This window comes from Prosopis cineraria, unplaced genomic scaffold (genome assembly GCF_029017545.1).
Source record: "Prosopis cineraria cultivar Desert tree isolate PC_DT_omini unplaced genomic scaffold, ASM2901754v1 PC10, whole genome shotgun sequence".
NCBI lineage: Eukaryota > Viridiplantae > Streptophyta > Magnoliopsida > Fabales > Fabaceae > Prosopis > Prosopis cineraria.
The window spans coordinates 36587919-36608383 of NW_026555341.1; the positions used below are offsets into that span (position 1 = coordinate 36587919).

At 33.4% G+C, this 20465-nt stretch overlaps 1 protein-coding gene across 2 annotated transcripts; it reads left to right on the forward strand.

Moving 5' to 3' along the window:
- The first annotated feature begins 4026 nt into the window (after window positions 1-4026).
- Window positions 4027-20106, forward strand: LOC129321546 (uncharacterized). 2 transcript variants are annotated; one of them, XM_054967341.1, is made up of 26 exons: window positions 4027-4322; window positions 5315-5427; window positions 5513-5639; window positions 6089-6187; window positions 6272-6340; window positions 6483-6617; window positions 6699-6767; window positions 7690-7745; window positions 7938-8097; window positions 10379-10543; window positions 11113-11197; window positions 11794-12027; window positions 12145-12239; window positions 12366-12408; window positions 13909-14060; window positions 14867-14977; window positions 15649-15717; window positions 15843-15986; window positions 16248-16322; window positions 16410-16586; window positions 16740-16825; window positions 17122-17176; window positions 18199-18324; window positions 18445-18558; window positions 19540-19656; window positions 19748-20106. In XM_054967341.1, exons 1-26 carry the CDS (start codon window positions 4206-4208, stop codon window positions 19811-19813), a joined length of 2859 nt encoding a protein of 952 aa, XP_054823316.1. In that variant the 5' UTR covers window positions 4027-4205; the 3' UTR covers window positions 19814-20106. The 2 variants fall into 2 exon arrangements, with proteins under 2 accessions (XP_054823316.1, XP_054823317.1); XM_054967342.1 differs by lacking the exons at window positions 4027-4322; window positions 5315-5427; window positions 5513-5639 and having other exon boundaries at window positions 6119-6187; window positions 6704-6767.
- The last annotated feature ends 359 nt before the right edge of the window (window positions 20107-20465 follow it).

Sequence of the window (20465 nt, forward strand, 5' to 3'; positions counted from 1 at the left end):
AGCACTTGTATGGTTTTTACAGGAAGATCAAATTAAATTTAACTTGAGCTAAAATTGTTTAGTTGGAAATACATACTCTTTTGTCAAAAAATTTAGTATATTGACTATTAGAGGTGCAATTTTAAAAACTATATAACATAATTTTTTTTTTTTCATTAATTGGATAAAGTTATCACAAAAAAAAGAAAAAATAACAATAAAATCCCTTTGAATTATATAAATAACAATTTAATCCTTCAAAATATTATAATTTTATTAAATTTTTTAAAAATTTTTCTGTCATTAATAAATTTATATATATGACCAAATTGCCCTTGCTAAAAATGAAACAATTCACAAGTTTTGTTTAAATAATCATAACTTTTTCTTTATTTATAATAATGCAATAGCAAATTAAAAATTTAACATACCAAGTTGTAATTTGTTATTACATTGTTGCGAATATAAAAAAAAAGTTATGATTATTTAAACAAAATTTGTGAATCATTTTATTTTCAATAAGGACAATTTGGTCATTTATATAAATTCATTAATAACAGAAAATGTTCTTAAAAATTTCAGTAAAATTATAATATTTGGAGAGACCAACTTGTTATTTATATATTTTAGAAAAATTTTATTTTCAATTAAAAAAAAACTAGTGCATATATAGCACAAAAGAAAGAATAACGCAATTTTATTGGGGAAAAAAAGCACATACACGCGAGTTTAAACACAAAAGGATTATCCTTTTTCCAAAAACCACCAAAGGATTTCAATCTAGCATGATGATATTAAGAATACAAGTTTTTTTTTTTATAAGCTCATGAACTTATAAAAAAAAAGTTTAAACAAAAAAGAGTTGTTGGCTCATTTCATTGGGGTTAAATTCAAAAATTAGTTGGGTAAGTATTTAGGAGTCAAAGTGGATAATTACAATAATTCTCCAAAAAAAATTTCATGATTTGGAGAAAAAACTGAATATATAATAGACTTCAATTATGGAAGGCTAGATTGTTATCACAAGCAGGGAGATTAACTTTGATAGAATCAACTTTAAATTTTATCTTGGTTTATTCTTTGTTTTTTTTACTGCCTTCCAAAATCTTTTTGTAACAAGCTTACAATGAAAATTGTCAATTTTTTTTTTTGGCACCATGGTGGTGATTCTAAAGCTTTTCATATATTAAAATGGTCTAAAATTTGCTGTCCCAAGAATAGAGGGAGTTCGAACATAAGAGATATTAATTTATCTAAGTAAGCCCTTCTTGCTAAAACCACTTGAAGAATAATAGACAGGCTAAATTCTTTGCTAAGCCAAGTTTTTTGTATTAAATATTTTCAAGATAAGGATAATATGATTTTTCTATTAAGGCTAGTTGTCACGGCTTTGGAACTTTTCTGTCCTTAAACCGTGCCGGCCTTAACATAATTAACCTCTTAATCCTGGTTAAGTCAGTCGAACCCTCAAAATTTAGGTAAAGAAACTAGAAAATTCAAACACAAAAGAAAAAAGAACTTGGATGAGAGAACTTGAAAGCCTAGAACTTTGCTTGAGCTGCTTTCCTTATCCTAAATGAGAGTTGTGGAGGTATTTATAAGCCTCCTCTTTTTCTCTTGAAAATTCTCACCTCCTTAATGGATGGTGGAGATCAATCTAATCTTACGGTTTACATTCTTACTCTAGAATGTTTCATAAAAATATCTACAATAAATATATCGATATTTACAAGAATATTTTTAGAGAATAACCTTCAAGATATGTGTGGAATATTCTAGAACATCTTCAAATATTCTAGATATCTCCACATTCTTCCATAAGTTTTTAAAACCTTCTAGAAACTTCTAGATCTTTCTAGATTTTTAAGATAATTCGAGATTGTTCTAGATGCTTTTAGAACATTCTAGAATATATTAGATCCTTTTTAAAACTCTAAAATTTTTTTCATTATCTCAGAGGTCTCCAAAAATTCCACAACCTTACGGGTTTTCTTATATCTGAACATAGGTTGTGACATAGTGCTTCTCTAGCTTGGAAACAAATTGTGGCAGCAAGTGAAATGGTGTTGCAAAATTTGAAGTGGATAGTAGGCAATGGAAAATCTATTTCTTTGAAAAGTCGACTTTCATGGTCTTTGCAGTAGTCAGAGCTTCCTCCTTTTGTTGAAAGAATGGAAGATTTTATGCTACGCCCCAGTTTATTTGGAACAGACAACTACTTTTTTCTCTATATCACCCTACTATAGCTTTACAAATTTTGCAAATACCATTATCTTTTACTAATCAAGAGGATTCTTTGGCCTGGTCTATTAACTCTAATGGTAATTATACTGTTAAGGAGGGTTATAATTGGCTAATTGAATCCAATCAATATCCTCCTTTTAATCCTGATTTTTGATGGAAATTCTTTTCGAAAATAAAACTGCCTCCCAAAATAAAATTACAAATTTGGAAAATCATTCAAAAATCTTTGCCAACAACAAAATGTCTTTTGATTCACCACATAAATGTTACTGAAGTTTATTGTTTCTGTCAAGGTTCTGATAAATCATTCGACCATATTTTTTTCCCTTTGTCCTTTTGCTAGGGCAACTTGGTTTGGATCTCCTTTAAATTTAAGAACATCTATAGATCTAACTCAATCCTTATTGGAATAAATTAAACAATGGATTTTATCTTTTATATAGGAAAATGATTAGCTGTCATATAACTCTATGTTGCCTTTTTTCATCATTGACTCTATTTGGAGATGCAGGAACCAAAAATGTTATCAAAATTTGAATATCATGTTAGCAAAAACTCTTTTAATGGCACCAAGGAACTGTTCTTATTTCCTCCGTTGTCATATGTTTGAAGTTCCTCTTTATCCTCAAACAAATTATCAACACCCACATGCTCAAGTTTATTCAAGAAATTTTAGGAGAGATATTCTTCGAAGCTCGGAATCATGAAAAATATGTTGTTCAATTAGAAAATTCAAAAATGTCAAGAGGACTCATCTGTATATTATATTCAATAATTATATCTTATACTCTATGGAGTTAAAGATAATGATAAAGAATAACATACAATTACTTTTGCTGATGGTTCGATATGGCTTAATGTTCATTAATAATCAGCCTTGAATATTATCTCTAACATCTTTTTTGCTAATTATTTTTCAATCTAAGTCAGCTTATATTCTAATCATTCTAAGTCATAGTACTTTATCTTGTAGATTATGTATATTACAAAGGGACACTGGAAGTATGCTCCAAATATACCTCGGATATTTGTATCTATTTCTTAACCTTAATATATGCTTTGCTTTATACCCAAAAAAAAAAAAAGCTCATGAACTTAACCCAACAAAAAGAGAAAAGGAAAGGAGATGATGCCTAATCATCACTATCATTAATAATTTTAAAAGGAGAAAAGAAATATATATTTCATTTGTCTTGCATTTATACACAGAGATCTCAACAGCACTAAGCCTTTTTTTCCCCGGTATCTTTTAAGCGTGAAGTAGAGTTTAATCTTTCGTATATTTGTGCATTCTTCGGTAAAAAAGATGATTAAAAAAATTGATTTAACCTTATGGGTTGTGTTCCAAGTTGGTTGTTATTATATTATTGACTCTGGTAGTGCAATCTGGCAGCATATTTTTTTCGCATTTCACATATACTATGTTTATGTCTTGTACTTACTTTTGACTTGCATGGAATTATTGATTTTTTATTTATATCATTATGAATATGAATTTTAAATACAATTCCGGTTGAAAATCTGTTTTTTTTTTTTTTTTTTCCTTTTCCTTCCTTTTCCTTTTCCTTTTCTCTCGTTTGAACATTACACAAAAACGTAAAAGTTCCAAGTGAAACAAAACTGAATGATCAGGTAAGAAAACAAAAGAAAAGGTCGGAAAGATCGGAAAGTAACAAGAGACGGCCACTCCAAGGAAACAGGGTATATGTGTGTACTGTGTGTATGTATATATGTGCGTGTAATATATATATATATATATATATGTATGTATGTATGTATATGGTGGTAGCCTGGTAGGTATGTATATCCACACTGATTTTAGTTATACCAACCACAAAAACTTAAAAATTCTTTGTAACTTCCATACACACACACATAAATATATGACTCTCACTTTCAATGAGAATTGATTCCTCTCGCCAGCGAAAGAGAAGTTTGCTGTAGAGCTTTTGCTTGAACGAGGCAATTGCCCCCTCTGCGAAATGGACGACCAAGTTGTTCAGCGCGTCTTCCATGAAGGAGGCCGAGACTATTATCAACAACAGCCTTCAACATCCTCATCTTCCTCCTCAATCCTCCAATCTCTCCCTCTCCATGTGGTATGCATTCTCTAAATTCACAAAAAGAAAAAAAAAAATCTTGCTTTTCCTTCTCCCATTCATGACTGCCCTAATTATCGACTCTCGCTAATTGGATGAGCCAAATTCAGAGTGTGTACATTGAAATTCATGCCTGTTAACTTAAATTTTGGAATTTGCATGTTGAATTGTTGCAGAATTATATGCTTATAGCACGTGTATTAGTTGTTATTGTATCTTATCATCAAATGTGTCTTCAACGTACTGTTGAATAATCCATATGTTCAGAGTTTCATCTCTTCTCTGTGTGTGTGTGTGTGTGTTGGGGGGGGGGGATCGTAAGCTTCATCAACCGCAAGGAAAATGGTTTTTGTCTATTTGCAATTTCGCACAATCAGTTAGAAACATCAATGTTCGTATTTTCTTGCCTGGGTGCTGATTCTTAGTTATATCCTAGTATTATGGCTAGCTGACTTATAGGAGATATGCTATAACAGTATTCAGATAACTGCTGTATTATGTAAATATGTTAATATCCATTCACTGGTGGGACTGTAGAGAAAAAAATGCAAGTAATTATTTAATATAGGTGTCAATACTCACTAACATGTCTTCCTTCATTTGCTGCTGGTTCCACAATACCTAACTGATTGTTAGTGTGAAATATGATTGGATGCAATTGTTGAAATTATAGGCTGTGCATTTTTGTCAATATTATTTGGTGAATGAGTTTTATCAAATGTCGGTATTATTATTTATGATTTTACATCAATGAACACGTCTTATGACTGAATAATAACATTGGCCTGCTTTTAATTGTCATTTCATCACAGTTCACAATTATCTTATAAGCAAGAGAGAGTTGCTGCCTATAATAGTTTCAGTTTTTTTTTTTTTTTTTTTTTTGTTTCTGGTTGTTAGTATACATTTATTTTAAACTTTAATTGCCAATTTCTCATAATCCTAGAAATCTATGGAATGCATTACTGAAGTCTTGATAAAAATTTTTGCAGTCTTTTGATCATGGCTATTATTTGTTAGTAAAATCTATCCAAGAACTTCGAGAGAAAAAAGAGGGTCTTGTTACGGTTGGCATTGGTGGTCCTAGTGGTTCTGGTAAAACAAGGTAGCACTCTATTTCTTTCTGCTCTTCTTAATTGGTAATGTACTATTTTAAGCTCAGCATGAATTTCGTTTCATGGTTCCCAAAGCTTAGCAGAGAAGGTGGCATCTGTTATTGGTTGCACTGTTATATCAATGGAGAATTATCGCAGTGGAGTTGATGAAGGCAATGATTTGGATTCTATAGACTTTGATGTCTTGGTCAAGAATCTTGAGGTTTGCATTTGTGTCTCTTTTCCAACTCCATGTAAAAAAAAAAAAAATAATGGTTTAGCCTTTTCCAATAACTGTGGTTCACTAAATCCTCTGGTTTTATACTTTTCTTATTGTCCTTCTCTAACTTAATTCTTTAAACTATCAAAATATTGTCTTCCTGAGTTTTGACCAGTATTAATACACAATAATAATAATGGGGGAGGGGGAGAAAGAAAGGAGTACGAAGAGTAAGAGTGGTAACTGCTGAAATTGTACAAGTTATTGTCTGTCTGCTCCTTTTGTTTTTATGGTGAAGATTCCAGAATATGTATAAATCTAATATTTACTTCTTGGAACTAACTTATGGTTTTAACAAGACACAAATGAACCTTACATCTAGTTTTGTTTAAAGAAGTTACACCAACACACATATGCATATTAAATTAATATTCATTATATGTTGCAATTAGGATTTGACAAAAGGCAATGATACACTGATTCCAGTGTTTGACTATCAACAAAAGAGACGTGTTGGATATAAGACAATAAAGAGTTCTTCATCGGGGGTGGTAAGCCAGGCTGCCTATGGTTTTGATTTTTGTGGGTAATCCTTGATTTTGCAAGGTTCATTTGCTTTTTGCTTGTGGCTTCAGGTAGTGGTTGATGGTACATATGCTCTGAATGCAAAACTGCGGTCTTGGCTAGATATTCGAGTTGCAGTGGTACTTACTCCTTTCTTTCTTTCTTATCAGTTTTATAAGTTATGGTCACTAAATTGTTATATGTTATCTTGATAAACCATTGCTTAGATAATTGCTTATAAGATTTCAATATTGTGATTCATTTATATTTTCAACAAATCAGGTTGGTGGTGTTCATTTTAGCTTGCTTTCTAAAGTTCGCTATGATATTGGAGATTCTTGTTCACTGGATTACCTTATTGACAGTATTTTCCCATTGTTCCGGAAGCACATTGAGCCAGATCTTCATCATGCACAGGTTGGCCTCTTACTCTCTTTTCTTGTTCTTACCACCAAATTTTAATTTTAAGTCCTTTTCATTTTTCCCTTTTTATGGCAGATCAGAATTAATAACAGCTTTGTTTCATCATTTAGAGAAGCCATCTACAAGGTGAAATGCAGAAGTGAGGTGTGTCTGTCTACCATCCAAAAATCACTACCATTATTTGTCTCTTATTTATGTTTATTCATTTCTATAACAATTTTTTTATTAAGGAACCCTAGGCAATGCCACCTCCCATGCTTGGAAGAGATCCTGGGCTGAATCCTGGTGTTGACATGTTTGTGTGTGTTTGTTTAATTTGATTGTAATTAAAAAATGAAATGAGCGTACTTTATTGGTTTTCCTTTTCCCTTTGTACTTGTTTGTGTATCTTTTCTTCCTTGGTCTACTGGAGGTCATGTGACTTCTTGGACTTCGTATCTCTTTTGGGGAGTCTGTATTCTTGAAACAAATGATGTAACCTGTGATTAGACGTAGTGTTTCAGAAGTTTGATATGTGGAAGGTGAAATTGAAAATACACATGCTCTGCAGTGCAACACATTTAAAGAGAAAAAATGAAGAAAAATAGAATAAGAGATTGGTTCCCCAGCATGGTAAAGAATACTGCCCCCCCCCCCTATTTTTATGGTTTTCCTCTCTTTTGCATCTTCCCCTGATCATTTGTGATTAGATCTAATGTTTCATAAGTCAAATTTCATTCGTCATGTGGATTCTTTCTTTTGTCATTGGTGTTTTTTCTATCATTTGTGAAGATATTAGCCATGTATTGCCCACTTGTTTATGCTTAGCATTCATTGGTCATTATAGCCTGTGGACATTTGCCATAGGATCTTGTGAAACAGAACAAATGTTGAGTAACTCTTGTGTAGCTTAGTAGAATGATTGTTACATGTGACGTAGCATGTTCTTTGTCACGCTCATTACTTGTGCTATATAGAAAGCAGGGTGAAATTTGACTGCACACCCTTTGAATTTGTTCCAAGTGTTAAGATTAGCACTATAATATGGAATTTCAAGCTACTTACAAAGTTCTATATTTTCTGACAGTCTCCTGATGGACATTTGGGTTCTGCCTTTCAACAAGATGAAGCCCAGACAGACAAGTGAGTGGCTGCTAGTTTACCCATCTTTAACTACATGAGAATGCTTATTTAGAATGTAAAATATCTTTATCAGATTAGTTTAACTGAGAAGTGCATGGCTGCTACTTAACATGTGTGTTTGCACGTGCAATATTTTTTATAAGCTATTAATATTTTGAATTCAAAATAACTGTACTAAACTTTGGCTTCCAGTTGTATAGAGATGTACCTTAGACCTCCTTCGGCTAGTGAAGAAGCAAGGATTAATGATTGGATCAAGGTGCGGCAATCTGGAATTAGATATTATCTTTCCCTTGGTGACCAGAGGATTGTTGACAAAAATTTTATTATCAGACCAAAGGCTGAGTTTGAGGTGTGAATTAGTTCCAAGTCTTCTTCATTAACTCTTAATTTTCTTTTCATGATGACATTATATCAAACAGCATGAGTTAGGATGTAAGTAACTCATGTTTTCAGAATTTAGTTAAAGGATATGTTACTAAAGGACTAAGAAAACATGCAAAGTGGCCGTAAAATTTAACCAATATATTGCACCGAAGAATTCATAATCTTGTACTTTTTTGTATTATAAAATCACTGGTTTTTTGTATATATTTTTTCACTTGCATTTTGCCCTTAGGACATGCCTAATCCTTCAAAAGTTGTGTTCCCCTCCAAGAAGCTTGAGCAAAAATAGTTTATATCTGTTTCCTATTCTATAAAATATGTTTGAGGTAAATAGAGATACATCTAAATATTGCAAATTTTAGTAAGAAAAGGATGAATTTTTGTGAAAATAAATAAATAAAGTAGTTTTCTTGGAAAAATCTGTTCTCCCTCAAAAGCCTTATTGGCAAAATATAATAAGGAGAAACTAACCTCTTGTTCGTCTTCCTTCTGCTGTCATAATTTTTAAGGAGAATGATAGATAGGTCCCAAGGGGAACAATTAATTCAAATTAAGTCCCAAGTGTCAAATTCCAAGAATTTACAAGTTCGGCTCTTAATTTTACAATTTTATTGTGATGAATTTACAATTTGTTTTTCAAATTTTCACATGGTTGAAGAATAAACAAATTTATTTTTCTTGTTAAAATTTGAAACACAAGTTGTAAATTCATCACAACAACAATAACAACAACAACAAGCCTTTATCCCACTAGGTGGGGTCGGCTACATGGATTGCAAGACGCCATTGTGCTCTATCATTTATCAAACTTTTAGGAATATTATTAATTAAGAGATCGCGTTCAACAACTTCTAAGAGTGTTCTCTTAGGCCTTCCTCTACCCCTCTTAATCGGACTCAAAGTTATATGTTCCACTCTTCTCACTGGTACCTCCCTTGGTCTTCTTTGTAATGCCCAAACCATCTCAACCGATTTTCTACCATTTTTTCCTCAATAGGTGCTACCCTCACTTTTTCGCATATGTGCTCATTTCGAATTTTATCTTTACGTGTATATCCGCACATCCATCGTAACATTCTTATCTCTGCTACTCCAACTTTATGCTCTTGTTGTCCCGTTAGAGCCCAGTATTCACTACTATATAACATTGCCGGTCTGATAGCAGTGCGATAAAACTTTCCTTTAAGTTTATTAGGCACCTCATGGTCGCAAATAACTCCTTTAGCTTTTCTCCAATTAAACCACCCAACTTGAATCCTATGTGAAATATCTCCACTGATTTCGCCATCATTTTGAATAATGACTCCCAAATATCTAAACTTTTCCACTTGAGGTATAATTTGATCTCCCAATTTCACTTCCAAATTATTGTCAAATAGTCTCTTATCAAATTTACAATATAAATATTCCGTCTTACTCCTACTCAGACGGAAACCTTTCGACTCCAATGTCCTCCTCCATAACTCAAGTTTGCAATTAACCTCTTCTCTTGTCTCTGCTATAAGAACTATATCATCCGCAAATTCGTCACAACAAAATTGCAAAATTGAGAGCCAAACTTATAAATTCTTGAAGTTTGGCACTTAGGACGTAATTTGAATTAATTAATCCCTTTGGGACCTATCTGTCATTCTCCCCAATTCTTAAGTGAGATGTGTCACAGTTTATGGCATAACCATGAACAATTTATTGTAAAACAAACAAATGCTCTAACTATCAGTATCAAGTAGCTGATGAAATTAAAGTAGTCTCTGCTTACCCCTGTTTCACATAACCAAGAAGCAGGTTAGCTGCTCCAGTTGATTCTACCCTCCCAAAGCTTTAACTGAAGTCATCCCTTGATTGGTACGTTTTTTCCAGAGTAAAGAGCTTCTTTTCAAATATGTGCTTTGGGAGGTTTTGTCTGTTTTAAATCAGAATATTTAACAGGCCTTTCTCGAATATTTGTTCACATGGTAGCCTGCAATTTTGAGCTCAAGAGAATAGTATTTCTGGTTTTGGCTGCCGCCTCTTTTTCCCTTTTTCCTGTTTAATGTCTTTTTATCTATCATAGAAACTGAAACCACTCATTACGGAACAGTTGTTTTTCTTTGCCTATTGTTGTCCAAGAATGAATAACCATCTGACTTACTGTAAACCTGCATTAGTGTTGTATGTTTGTGAAAATAAATATTATGATTCTAGAAGCTTAAGACTTCTGCTTCTGCTTTGAATTTAGAAGAACCAGCTTTATGTTGTTGAAACAGGTTGGGCGAATGACATTAGGAGGGTTGCTTGCTCTGGGTTACTCTGTTGTCGTTAGCTATAAACGTGCATCTACAACACTCAGTAATGGCAATGTTTCTGCGTCTTTTGAAACCATTGATGCTCTGGGTGAGACATACATGGTGCTGAGGGGAACAAATAGGAAAGTATGGATTCTTTTCTTTCCTCTCTAGATTTGGTTTCCTTTCAGTTTCAGAATGAACCTTCTAAAGCACATCAAGGTCATACTTTTCAGTGATTTTGCTTGCTGGTTTTGTGTAAATTTAGTGAATAAGATTATGCTTATATTGCACTCATATCTGGTCGTCTATTGTAATATATCAAAAATACAATTGATAACTTTAAGATTCATGACATCCATGACGTTCCATGCTTTCTGCATAATGGAAAAGGATAAAAGAATAAGAAAATTATGTGATATGGGAAAAGAATATAAATTAATGTGTGTGTAATTGACACTGGGGGAGATTAGACACAATTATATTATACCTCTTGATATTCATCTGGAGGAAGTGATTTACGATAATAGAATCATCAAATTAGAAATGACTGCATGTTGATTTTACTTTCCACTGACAACAATTATGTGATTATTGATTATTGGTTGGTGGTTGTTTTCATATTGTGTGCTAGCACTCGGGTGATTATACGCCTTTTATTTTGACAATATTTTAACCCACTGAATCAGAAAGAAGGGATTTTTTTCTTCCTGCAGACAGTTGGAACAGAAGCATTGAAGATGGGTGTAAGTGGCCCTTGGATCACTAAATCATACCTGGAAATGATTCTTGAGAGAAAAGGTAGGATTTTGTAATCTTTTTGTTTATGGTCATCTATTTCTTGTATTTCTTATTTGTTGTATTGGGGACCACTTGGAGTTTTTGTGTTGTGAGAGCACGTTTGGTCAGTTATCTGCTGTTCTCATATTGTCTATCATCAGTAGATTATTTTAATCAACAAGAAAAATGAAAGAACAGTAGATGGATGTAGGATTAATTAGATTTAGTATTTTTATTTACTAGAATGATCTCTTAGGTTTAGATTAGGTTTAGGAGTTGGTTTGAATAAATGTAATCTTTTAGATTACCAGGCTATCTCTTAGATTATTCTAGAATATTTTTGTTTAAGTCATAGGATTTTTAGAATATTTACTTTTAATGATAGGGTTAAGGCTCTATAAATAGACCTTAGCACATCTTATTTCGTACGTTTTGTTTGAATGAACTGAATAAAGATTGATATTGAGTTCTCCTTTTCTCCCTTGGTTCGTCTGTCTTCTCCCTCCTTTCTTTTTGTTCTCCCTTCTATATTCCTCTCTCTTCCCCTTTACCTCTTCTGCATCACTCGTATTACATCAATTTATGTAATAGTAATGTTTCCTCAATTTTACATGCAGGTGTACCTCGTCTCAGTACACCACCACTTGTGTCTAATACACTTACACCTGGTGATCAAGAAAGAGCAGTTGTTGCACCAAAGCCAATCCGAGTTACCCCTGACCTTGTAACTGGACTCGAGGATTTATCTCAGCCATGGACTCGATCCCCAAGAAAGTCCAAAATGGAACCTGTCATAGCAACTTGGCATTTTATATCTTCGGATTCATCTCTGACTGACAACACAGTACTAGGTATTTTTCTTTAAATCAGTGAACATATCCTAAACTTTTCCTTTTATTTTGTTGAATGAAGTTCTGCACATCTACAAGACCTTTTATGCTGAGACTTCTGTCATGAAACAACCACAGATCCTTCATCTTTCAGGGATACCATGAGACTTGCTCCAATGCCTGATTCCTATGACGTTGATAGGGGATTGCTTTTGGCCGTTCAAGCAATACAGGTAAGGAATAGAAAGATAAGTTTGGAAATTGTTTCCAAGCATCACATTTTGAAAATTAGTGTTCTATAAAAAATTCAGATTTATGAGTTTGATTGAATCCATTCTCCCTAATTATCACTGTTCCAGGCTTTGTTGGAGAAGAAAGGAGTTCCCGTCATAGTTGGCATTGGTAATATGAGATGTTTTCTGATACCTATCTCTGCATGTGCCTGAATAACTAATCTGCCCTTACACACATGTACATACTTGTCTGGATTTATGTGGCTATCTCCCTTTAATTGGACTTTGAAGGGTTTGGGTGTTGGAACTTGGATGTGTATTTATGTTATAGCCATGTACATGATGAACATTTATCTTATTCTTTTGTAGTATTGAATTATGATGCAGGGACGTGTTTCATTTTACAATAACAAATTATATGTGCAACTAGTTAATAAAAGCTAACAAGAAGTAAGGAAAATACAATCTAATACGTAAAAATGTGGATAAGGAGAAGACATGTCAAAATAAACAGGTGATATCAAGTCTTTCAAGCCTTTTTGGTGAAGTCATACAATTTTTAAATAAAATCAATAATTAATAAATGAACAGTCTAAGGCCAATTCATGATTTGGGATATTGGCTAAGCAATTAAGAATCTGACTTGAAATTTTTCTCTTGTTGCAGTAGAAGCCTTATATTTAATCTAGTTTGTATGTTACCAGTATTTTATATTTAAAAACCAGCTGTCCAGAATGCATGCTTGGTGCAAGTTGGCGTAGACTTGATGTTGAAAAGGTTCGAATGTGAAGATGATAATTTTCTTAATTTTTTTATAGAAATGATAATTTAGTATTAAAGGCATGAATTTTCATGTTTGCTAACTGTTCTATGTTTTATACCTGTTTCTCATTCATTCTCATCCACTTTTTAATGCTCAAATTCTTTCGACCTGAGAATATCCTTGGAGTTAAAGAGTGTTCAATGAATAGTAGGAAAATAAACATATTTTTCCCCATTTTCTAGCTCATAAAATATCAACCATAGTGTTATTGTGATGTGAAACAAGGAGGGAGAGACAGCAAGGAGGGAGATATTGATGAACTGAGACAGAGGTAGAAGAAACAGAGGTAGAAGTGCGCGCGCACATGAGCTTGAATACTTAAACTTATATTCAATTCATTATTCTTAAATGGTCTGGTAAATAAAAAAATCCTAGCTCTGCCTATAGAGTTCTAAATAGTAAATATAACCTAATCCTAATTAAAATATGTCATCCTAAAAGATATGATAATATTTCATTCACATCAAATTTCAACTAGGTCCTAGATAAAATAAAATAAAATAAAATAATGCAAAATAATCTAAATCCTAATCCCAAAAAAATCTAAAAGATAATTCTAATAAACAAATAATCCTAATAATAAAATAATATAAAATTATCCATATTCTATCATATTGTCTTTTTCTTTTTCTTTTTTGTTATTTTTTTTTTCAGCTGAAAAAAGTTTAAATTTTATGAATAATGAACGTTAACTTATTTCATTCTCACAGACGCATATATACACAGGCGTGTGCATGCTCTGTAATTTTCTCTATTTTCTCTCTTATCTTCATTGTGAAGAATCCATTTGCTGTAGTTCAGCAAAAAGACTAATCTAGGTGGTTGTGTATGCTGCTATTGCTGCAGGAGGTCCAAGTGGGTCTGGAAAGACTAGTTTGGCCCATAAAATGGCAAATATCATTGGTTGTGAGGTAGTTTCTCTGGAAAGCTATTATAAACAAGTAAAGGATTTTAAATATGACGACTTTGGCTCACTTGATCTGGCTTTACTGTCAAAGGTAAGGGCATTAAATTGACTATATTTAGTTTGCTGTGCCACTTCATATTTTTTATGGCTGATGAATATTGTACCCTCATATCTATATTTACTGAATTTCATGAGAACAAAACTTTTCCCTATGTTGGTTCATTTTCTTTTTAAAAGTAGACATTCCTAATTGTTTTTGGGATTCCAAAGCCCAAAGGTGTGATTCGTTATGAATTTTTTTAGTGCATTACTTGCATTACTGTGTGAAACTGAGTATCTTCACCGTCAAACCTCTTTTGGTTCTTATAAAAATCTCCTGCCTCAACCATTTGGAGTAAAGACATGCTGGTCTGTACTATCTAAGAAGTGTTTGCCAGAAAATAATGTCAATTTTTGTGGCTAGGGAGGTCCTTTTAGACATTTAAAACTTAACGTAAATGCTATTTCTATACTGCAAAGCTCAAACGTGATTTTTTGTGGCTATTTGGTAACATGCATGTTAATGTTTTCCGTTTTAACTATGAGTTGATTGCATCCAAACCCTTTTAATTAGTTTCGGCTACAGATTTTATGGATAAAATGTTGTTATTGTTTGCTGGTGACTCTTTGAAACAGTTATAGTAGTCATTGCTTAAGGCTTTTGTTACTCAAATGTTGTTATGGTGCTTTCCAAAAGAAATGTTACGGTCATTATTTTTAGCTTTGAATTGTGAAATAGTCTGCAAATACTGAACTAGAATTTGAAGTTTGCAGCCTTACAACTTCCCAATGCTTTTCTGTAATTTAACTCGTGATTCTGTTAGCAACTTATCATTCTTATTATTGAGTTCCTTCCAGAATATTGATGACATAAGAAATGTTCGAAGAACAAAAGTTCCTATATTTGACCTGGAAAGTGGTGCTCGGAGTGGCTTCAAGGAACTTGAAGTTTCTGAAGATTGTGGAGTGGTTAGTCATGAGATATTGTACCTGTTATCTGCATTACGGCCTTTGCTTTTAATATATGAAGTGGATAGGGATAGGGAGTATCCTGCATAAATGTAAACATGTTGAGAAGGTATATTTCAATTGTCAGTGTCAATTAGAGTGTCTAATATGCACCGCGCGCACACACACACACACAAAACTCCTTTCTTAAAGCGACCTGAAATTGGTTAGTTCAATCCATCTCAATTTATATTGAATTTTGTTGATACACTCATGCGACTGTGTCCCTGCCTTTGTACACATGGAAGTGGATTTTGAGTGTAGTCCTGGTCAAGAAATGGAGGCAATATGCACTAGCTATCTCCTCAAGACCCAAGGTTACCATGGCTGCTCTATAGTTAAGAAATGACAGCAGAATGTAACTGTCATAATTTGCAAGCTGTTCTATAATGAACGCTACTTACTGAAAGTCATGAACACCCTGGGTCTGGTTTAGGGAACCAGTGATGGAATTGATCATTATGCATTTAAAAGTTTGTTTATACTCAATAGAACCCATGGACATCAGAAAAATGAAGCATAGATTTGCATAAAATAATAAAACTCAAACTTGAATATCTTATTTATTCTAGTTTGTGTGTCTTTACCATTTATTCTTGTGGGTCCCTTAGATTTGTGTTTGTTTTGACCAGATTATATTTGAAGGGGTTTATGCTTTGCATCCTGATATGCGAAAATCTCTTGACTTGTGGATTGCTGTTGTAAGAATGAGTTTCCTTCTATCTCTGAAGGCTCTGTCTTCTTTCTAAAATTCTAATTCTGTTTGGTCAATTCAAGGAAGTCCGTGGAGTAACTTGTTTCCTTTTTACTCGTTTGTTTGAAACAGGTAGGAGGTGTTCATTCACATTTGATATCTCGAGTTCAAAGGGATAAGAGTAGAGTGGGATGTTTTATGTCTCAAAATGAGATTATGATGACAGTATTTCCTATGTTCCAGATGCATATTGAACCACATCTTGTCCATGCACATGTTAGTGGATAGCATTCTTCCTTTTTATTAATTCTTTAGAACATAAGTGTTGATAATTTTTTGCTAATGTTCCTTATTGCATGATTTACTCTTTTAATTCCTCCCGTCACCCTAATCATTTTTATTGTGATATAACCTTGTAGTTGGTGGAGTTGTTTTCCTCTTTCATAAACGGATGTATTGGACATAATTTTTTACTGTTAAGTTAGCTTCTTTTTTAAACTTGTGGAAGCTGCATTTACTGTTTTTCTCTCTCTGCAGCTTAAGATAAGAAATGACTTTGACCCTGTTCTTTCCCCTGAGAGTTCCTTGTTTGTATTGAAGAGCAACAAAAAGGTAAGATCTTGATCTGTATTTTTAATTAAGTCTTATTAAATACAAGTTGTCTTCATTTTAGTTGCTGAAGATCACAATTGACAACAGGTAGCTTATCAAGACATTCTTACGATTCTTGATCCAGCAAAATTTTGCAGTTCTGTTCAGAAGTTCATTGATATATATTTAAAGCTTCCTGGGATCCCCTCTAACGGACAGTTGACAGAGGGTGATTGCATAAGAGTCAGAATATGTGAAGGAAAATTTGCTTTGTTGATACGTGAGGTTGGATTCCAACCCCTTCCTATTTTCCATCTCCATAAGTTCCTTGCTGATACCAGCACATGTTTCCAGTTATATAACACATATCAACTCGCAGCTTATCTTTGTTAATTATACTTGATTAGTAATTTTATCCTATTATCTTGCAATTGTCAGCCTATTAGAGAAGGAAACTTCATCATTCAGCCCAAAGTGGATTTTGATATTGGCATTAGTACGGTTGCAGGTCTTTTCAATCTTGGGTAAGCCACATTTTAATGCTAAAAAAATAGGCTAAGAAGTATAAGGATGTTCTGGAAGTAATGATATCCTCTTCCTAGAATCTGATTAGAAGCTTATGTAGAAACTCTGAATGTTGAGATTAGGCTCAATTTTTTATTGCTGCTGTACAATATATCTATTGATATGCAAGTGAATGGACACTATATAACAAATTTGACCATAGTATGATGTCTAGCTAATGATATTTGCAAATTCATTGTGTCAGAGTTAATGTACTTGTGAATTATGGTTGAGGTAATGTCTACACTTCTTTCAGGTATCAGGCAGTAGCTTATATTGAAGCATCTGCGTTGATTTACCAGGATGGAAAGGTCATCTATTTTATTATATGACTCACATTTGATTGCGAATCTGATTATTTGAGTAGAAATTACGCGCCTGGCATAAATTTATTCCAGCTCCCCCCCCCCCTCTCCAAATCTGAGCTTGACTAATTTTAGTGCTGAGATCTTTGCAACAGGATCTTTGCAGAGTCAAGTCTCAGGTTATATGAACTCTCAAACTGTCAACCACGTCTAATAGAACTTTCAAAAGTGAAGCCCTGTGTTGTATGAGAACTACTTCTTTTAAATTTTGCAATCAGTTAGACAACTTAAGAGACATCGATAGTTAGTTATTTTAAACCTGAATCTGTGAGAACAAAATTTTCTTATATCAGCAAGACAGCTGATGAGTTGTCTATAGTTAGTTATCCTTATCCGGATCTGAGAACAAAATTTTCTCGTGTTAGGCCTTAACTTTCAATGTAAAGCTAAGTGCTTAAATAATACTTAAATACCAACAAGGTTACGCTCAGTTGGCCAGGAGTTAGATCTCTCAAGCATGTTGTCAAGGGTTCAATCCCTAGTTATGTATATGAAAAAGACCTTGTTGGAAAAAAGCAAGGCCCACTTTTGTGATATGTACATCTCAGAAGGGATTAATCCTTAGCTATCAATTGAGGGATATCCTTGGTACATGCCCAAAAAGGGGGGAAAAAAAGTAATCATAATACTTAAATATCCTCAACATATATTCGGTACTTGATGTGAGAACCCTAGATGTTGACTTAAACATGGCCACATGGCATACGTGCCATATGTTCATTCATAGTGAAACCCTTAAATTAATTATACTTGTATATGCCATTATGCCATGCATGTATTGGCTGATGAACAAGCATTAGGTTACTAATACAAAATTAACTGTTGGTTAGCAATGATGTCATATCACTGCCTGTCTTAATGTCCTTCCAATCCCCAACGTTCGTACTTTAGTTACTTGGGCTATTTTAACAGCGTCAAGCGTCAGAATAACTAGTTGGCAGTAAAAGGTTGTCCTTTTCTACTTTCAGATTCTGATTGAGGTCGACCATCTACAAGATGTCTCCGGTCCATACATTCAGATTAAGGGTGTTGATAAGAATGCCGTGGCAGCAGCTGGTTCAATGCTTAAATTGGATGGTTCATATACTACTAAAGTATTGACTTTTTGGCAGTTTTCCCCCTTTGAATTGTTTTGCTTTCTGTTGGACTTCAGCTACATATCATAGCCGCTTAATTGTTCCACTGTTGTAGTTGACTTATTGTTATTTTGCTAGAGCTATCTTCAAATAATTTTGGAAAACCTACCTGCACTAGAAAGAACTTTTGGTGGCATACACTCTCAGCAGTCTGCGAGGATGCAAGAAATTGTTGAGTTTATTCAATCTCAGGTATCTCTTACTCTTTGGATGGATAGTCTATCCGGCTTCCAGGACTTCATCAAATGTTATTTCTGCATAACATGTGCAAACACACTTGAAACACAGATTCTCATTGTCATGCTTCAGAGTTGAATGAAACTTCAAATGGTGAAGACCAGATGCAAAAGCATGATATACAACTCAATTGATTAGTTAATGGACTAGATGTTTTAGTAGGGGGTGCTAGAGCCTTTTTAAATCATAAATTATTTTATTCTAACTGTTCAATTGATACGAAACTATAATGAATTATGACTTCCTGTTTAATCTGCCAATGTATAGCTTCTGAACGCTATCTATGGAGTAAATGAAAGGACGCCGAAACAAGATATGTTATATTATTGAATGGTATTGACATGATGTATATAATGTATAAAACTAGCCCTTAAATTATTTATATGCTAATACTACATCCACACAAAGACGCTTGTATCCTTTACCTTTTGTGCACTACAAGATCTCCTTCACTTTAAAAGACTTTCTAAATTCTAAACATCTCTTGGCACTCCCTAAGCACTTAATAAGAACCAACCAGGCTCTTAATTGCCTGCACGTATGGAATCTTGTTTGTATATGTGAGGGGGAGCCTGGAGTCCCAGGTTGACACTACCTTTACTTCATAATACAAGACAAACTTTGAAAGACTTTTTCATCCTGAAGTTGAGACAAAATTAGAATAAATAATGTTTTTTTTTTCAATTTTATCCTTATTTATTTATTATTGTTTGAATTCCTAGACAACAATTTATCATGATTATTAATTACAAAGGAGGGCAAAATTGAAAAATTTTATATATATATATATATATATTAACAATTTTAAGAATATATGACTGCTATTTCTTAATGAATGTGCGGTTAGTTAAGTTTGCCTTACATTAAAGACCGAAGAGAGTATATGTATGCATGTCTTTGCATATATAGTTGGTTTAAACATGCTGGAATAAACAGGGAAGCAGCTCAGCATCAGAATGCTCACCAAGCAGGGTGACGTCCCCTATGGAAGGAATTATCGAGGAGATGCAATCCAGAATTAGAAGGCTTGAACGGTGGCTTGCTGTAAATACGGTATTCTCACCTTTTTCCTGAATGCTTGCTCATTTTGAATTCACTGTGACTTTCCCCGTTTTACTTATTTGTTTATTCTTTTCTTGAGAAGGTTTTATGGACATTTCTGATGTCTGCTCTCGTGGGTTATTCACTATATCAAAGGAAGCGTCAATGATACTCTTGAAATACAATACCTGGCTTGAAACTTTTTGAAGTGGCAAGTTCATTTTTTTATCTTGTCGGCTCAACGGAACTGGCAAGTTCATAGAAGCTAACAAAAGTCACTAATCCCTTACTACAGATTTCCGTACAGCTTAGACTTCCCATTTTGACTGAAGCAGGTTGTCTGTAAATAATTTGGATGGGAGAGCAACAGTTACGTGGGGTTAAAAGGGCATTGTAAATGAAGTGATTCCTCTGTCGTTTTTATGGCCCTAATAATTTTAATATTTGCAGTGTATTTTCAGCGATCTTGTCTCTCTCACAGAGCTATAAAATCAATGCTCGAATCTCACTAGTCCAAAAGAGCCGTAACCACTGAGGTCAGCATCTAATGAAATGTCTTCTTTGAAATCTTAGGAAACGTTTGTTGAAAAGAGAGCAAAAATATTTAGCATGTTGTAACTCTACTATCCCAGGGGGGGAAAAAACCAAATAATAATAATAATTGTAGGAGGCAAAATGGATATGTATAAACATTATATACTCATTATTAGTACTTGATAGTAATAATTCTTTTTTATTTCAATTCATAGAAAGAAACTTTCAGACAATTAAATCATTTTTTCAATTATTGATTTTATTTTGTGTATTACAGAATCCCCCCA

Bases quoted from the DNA above. Each gene is read 5' to 3' on its own strand.
- LOC129321546 (XM_054967341.1), top strand. From the start codon at position 4,206: ATGGACGACCAAGTTGTTCAGCGCGTCTTCCATGAAGGAGGCCGAGAC. The intron at 5,428-5,512 runs GTAGCACTCTAT...TGGTTCCCAAAG, and splicing joins AGTGGTTCTGGTAAAACAAG to CTTAGCAGAGAAGGTGGCAT. The intron at 14,061-14,866 runs GTAAGGGCATTA...AGTTCCTTCCAG, and splicing joins ATCTGGCTTTACTGTCAAAG to AATATTGATGACATAAGAAA.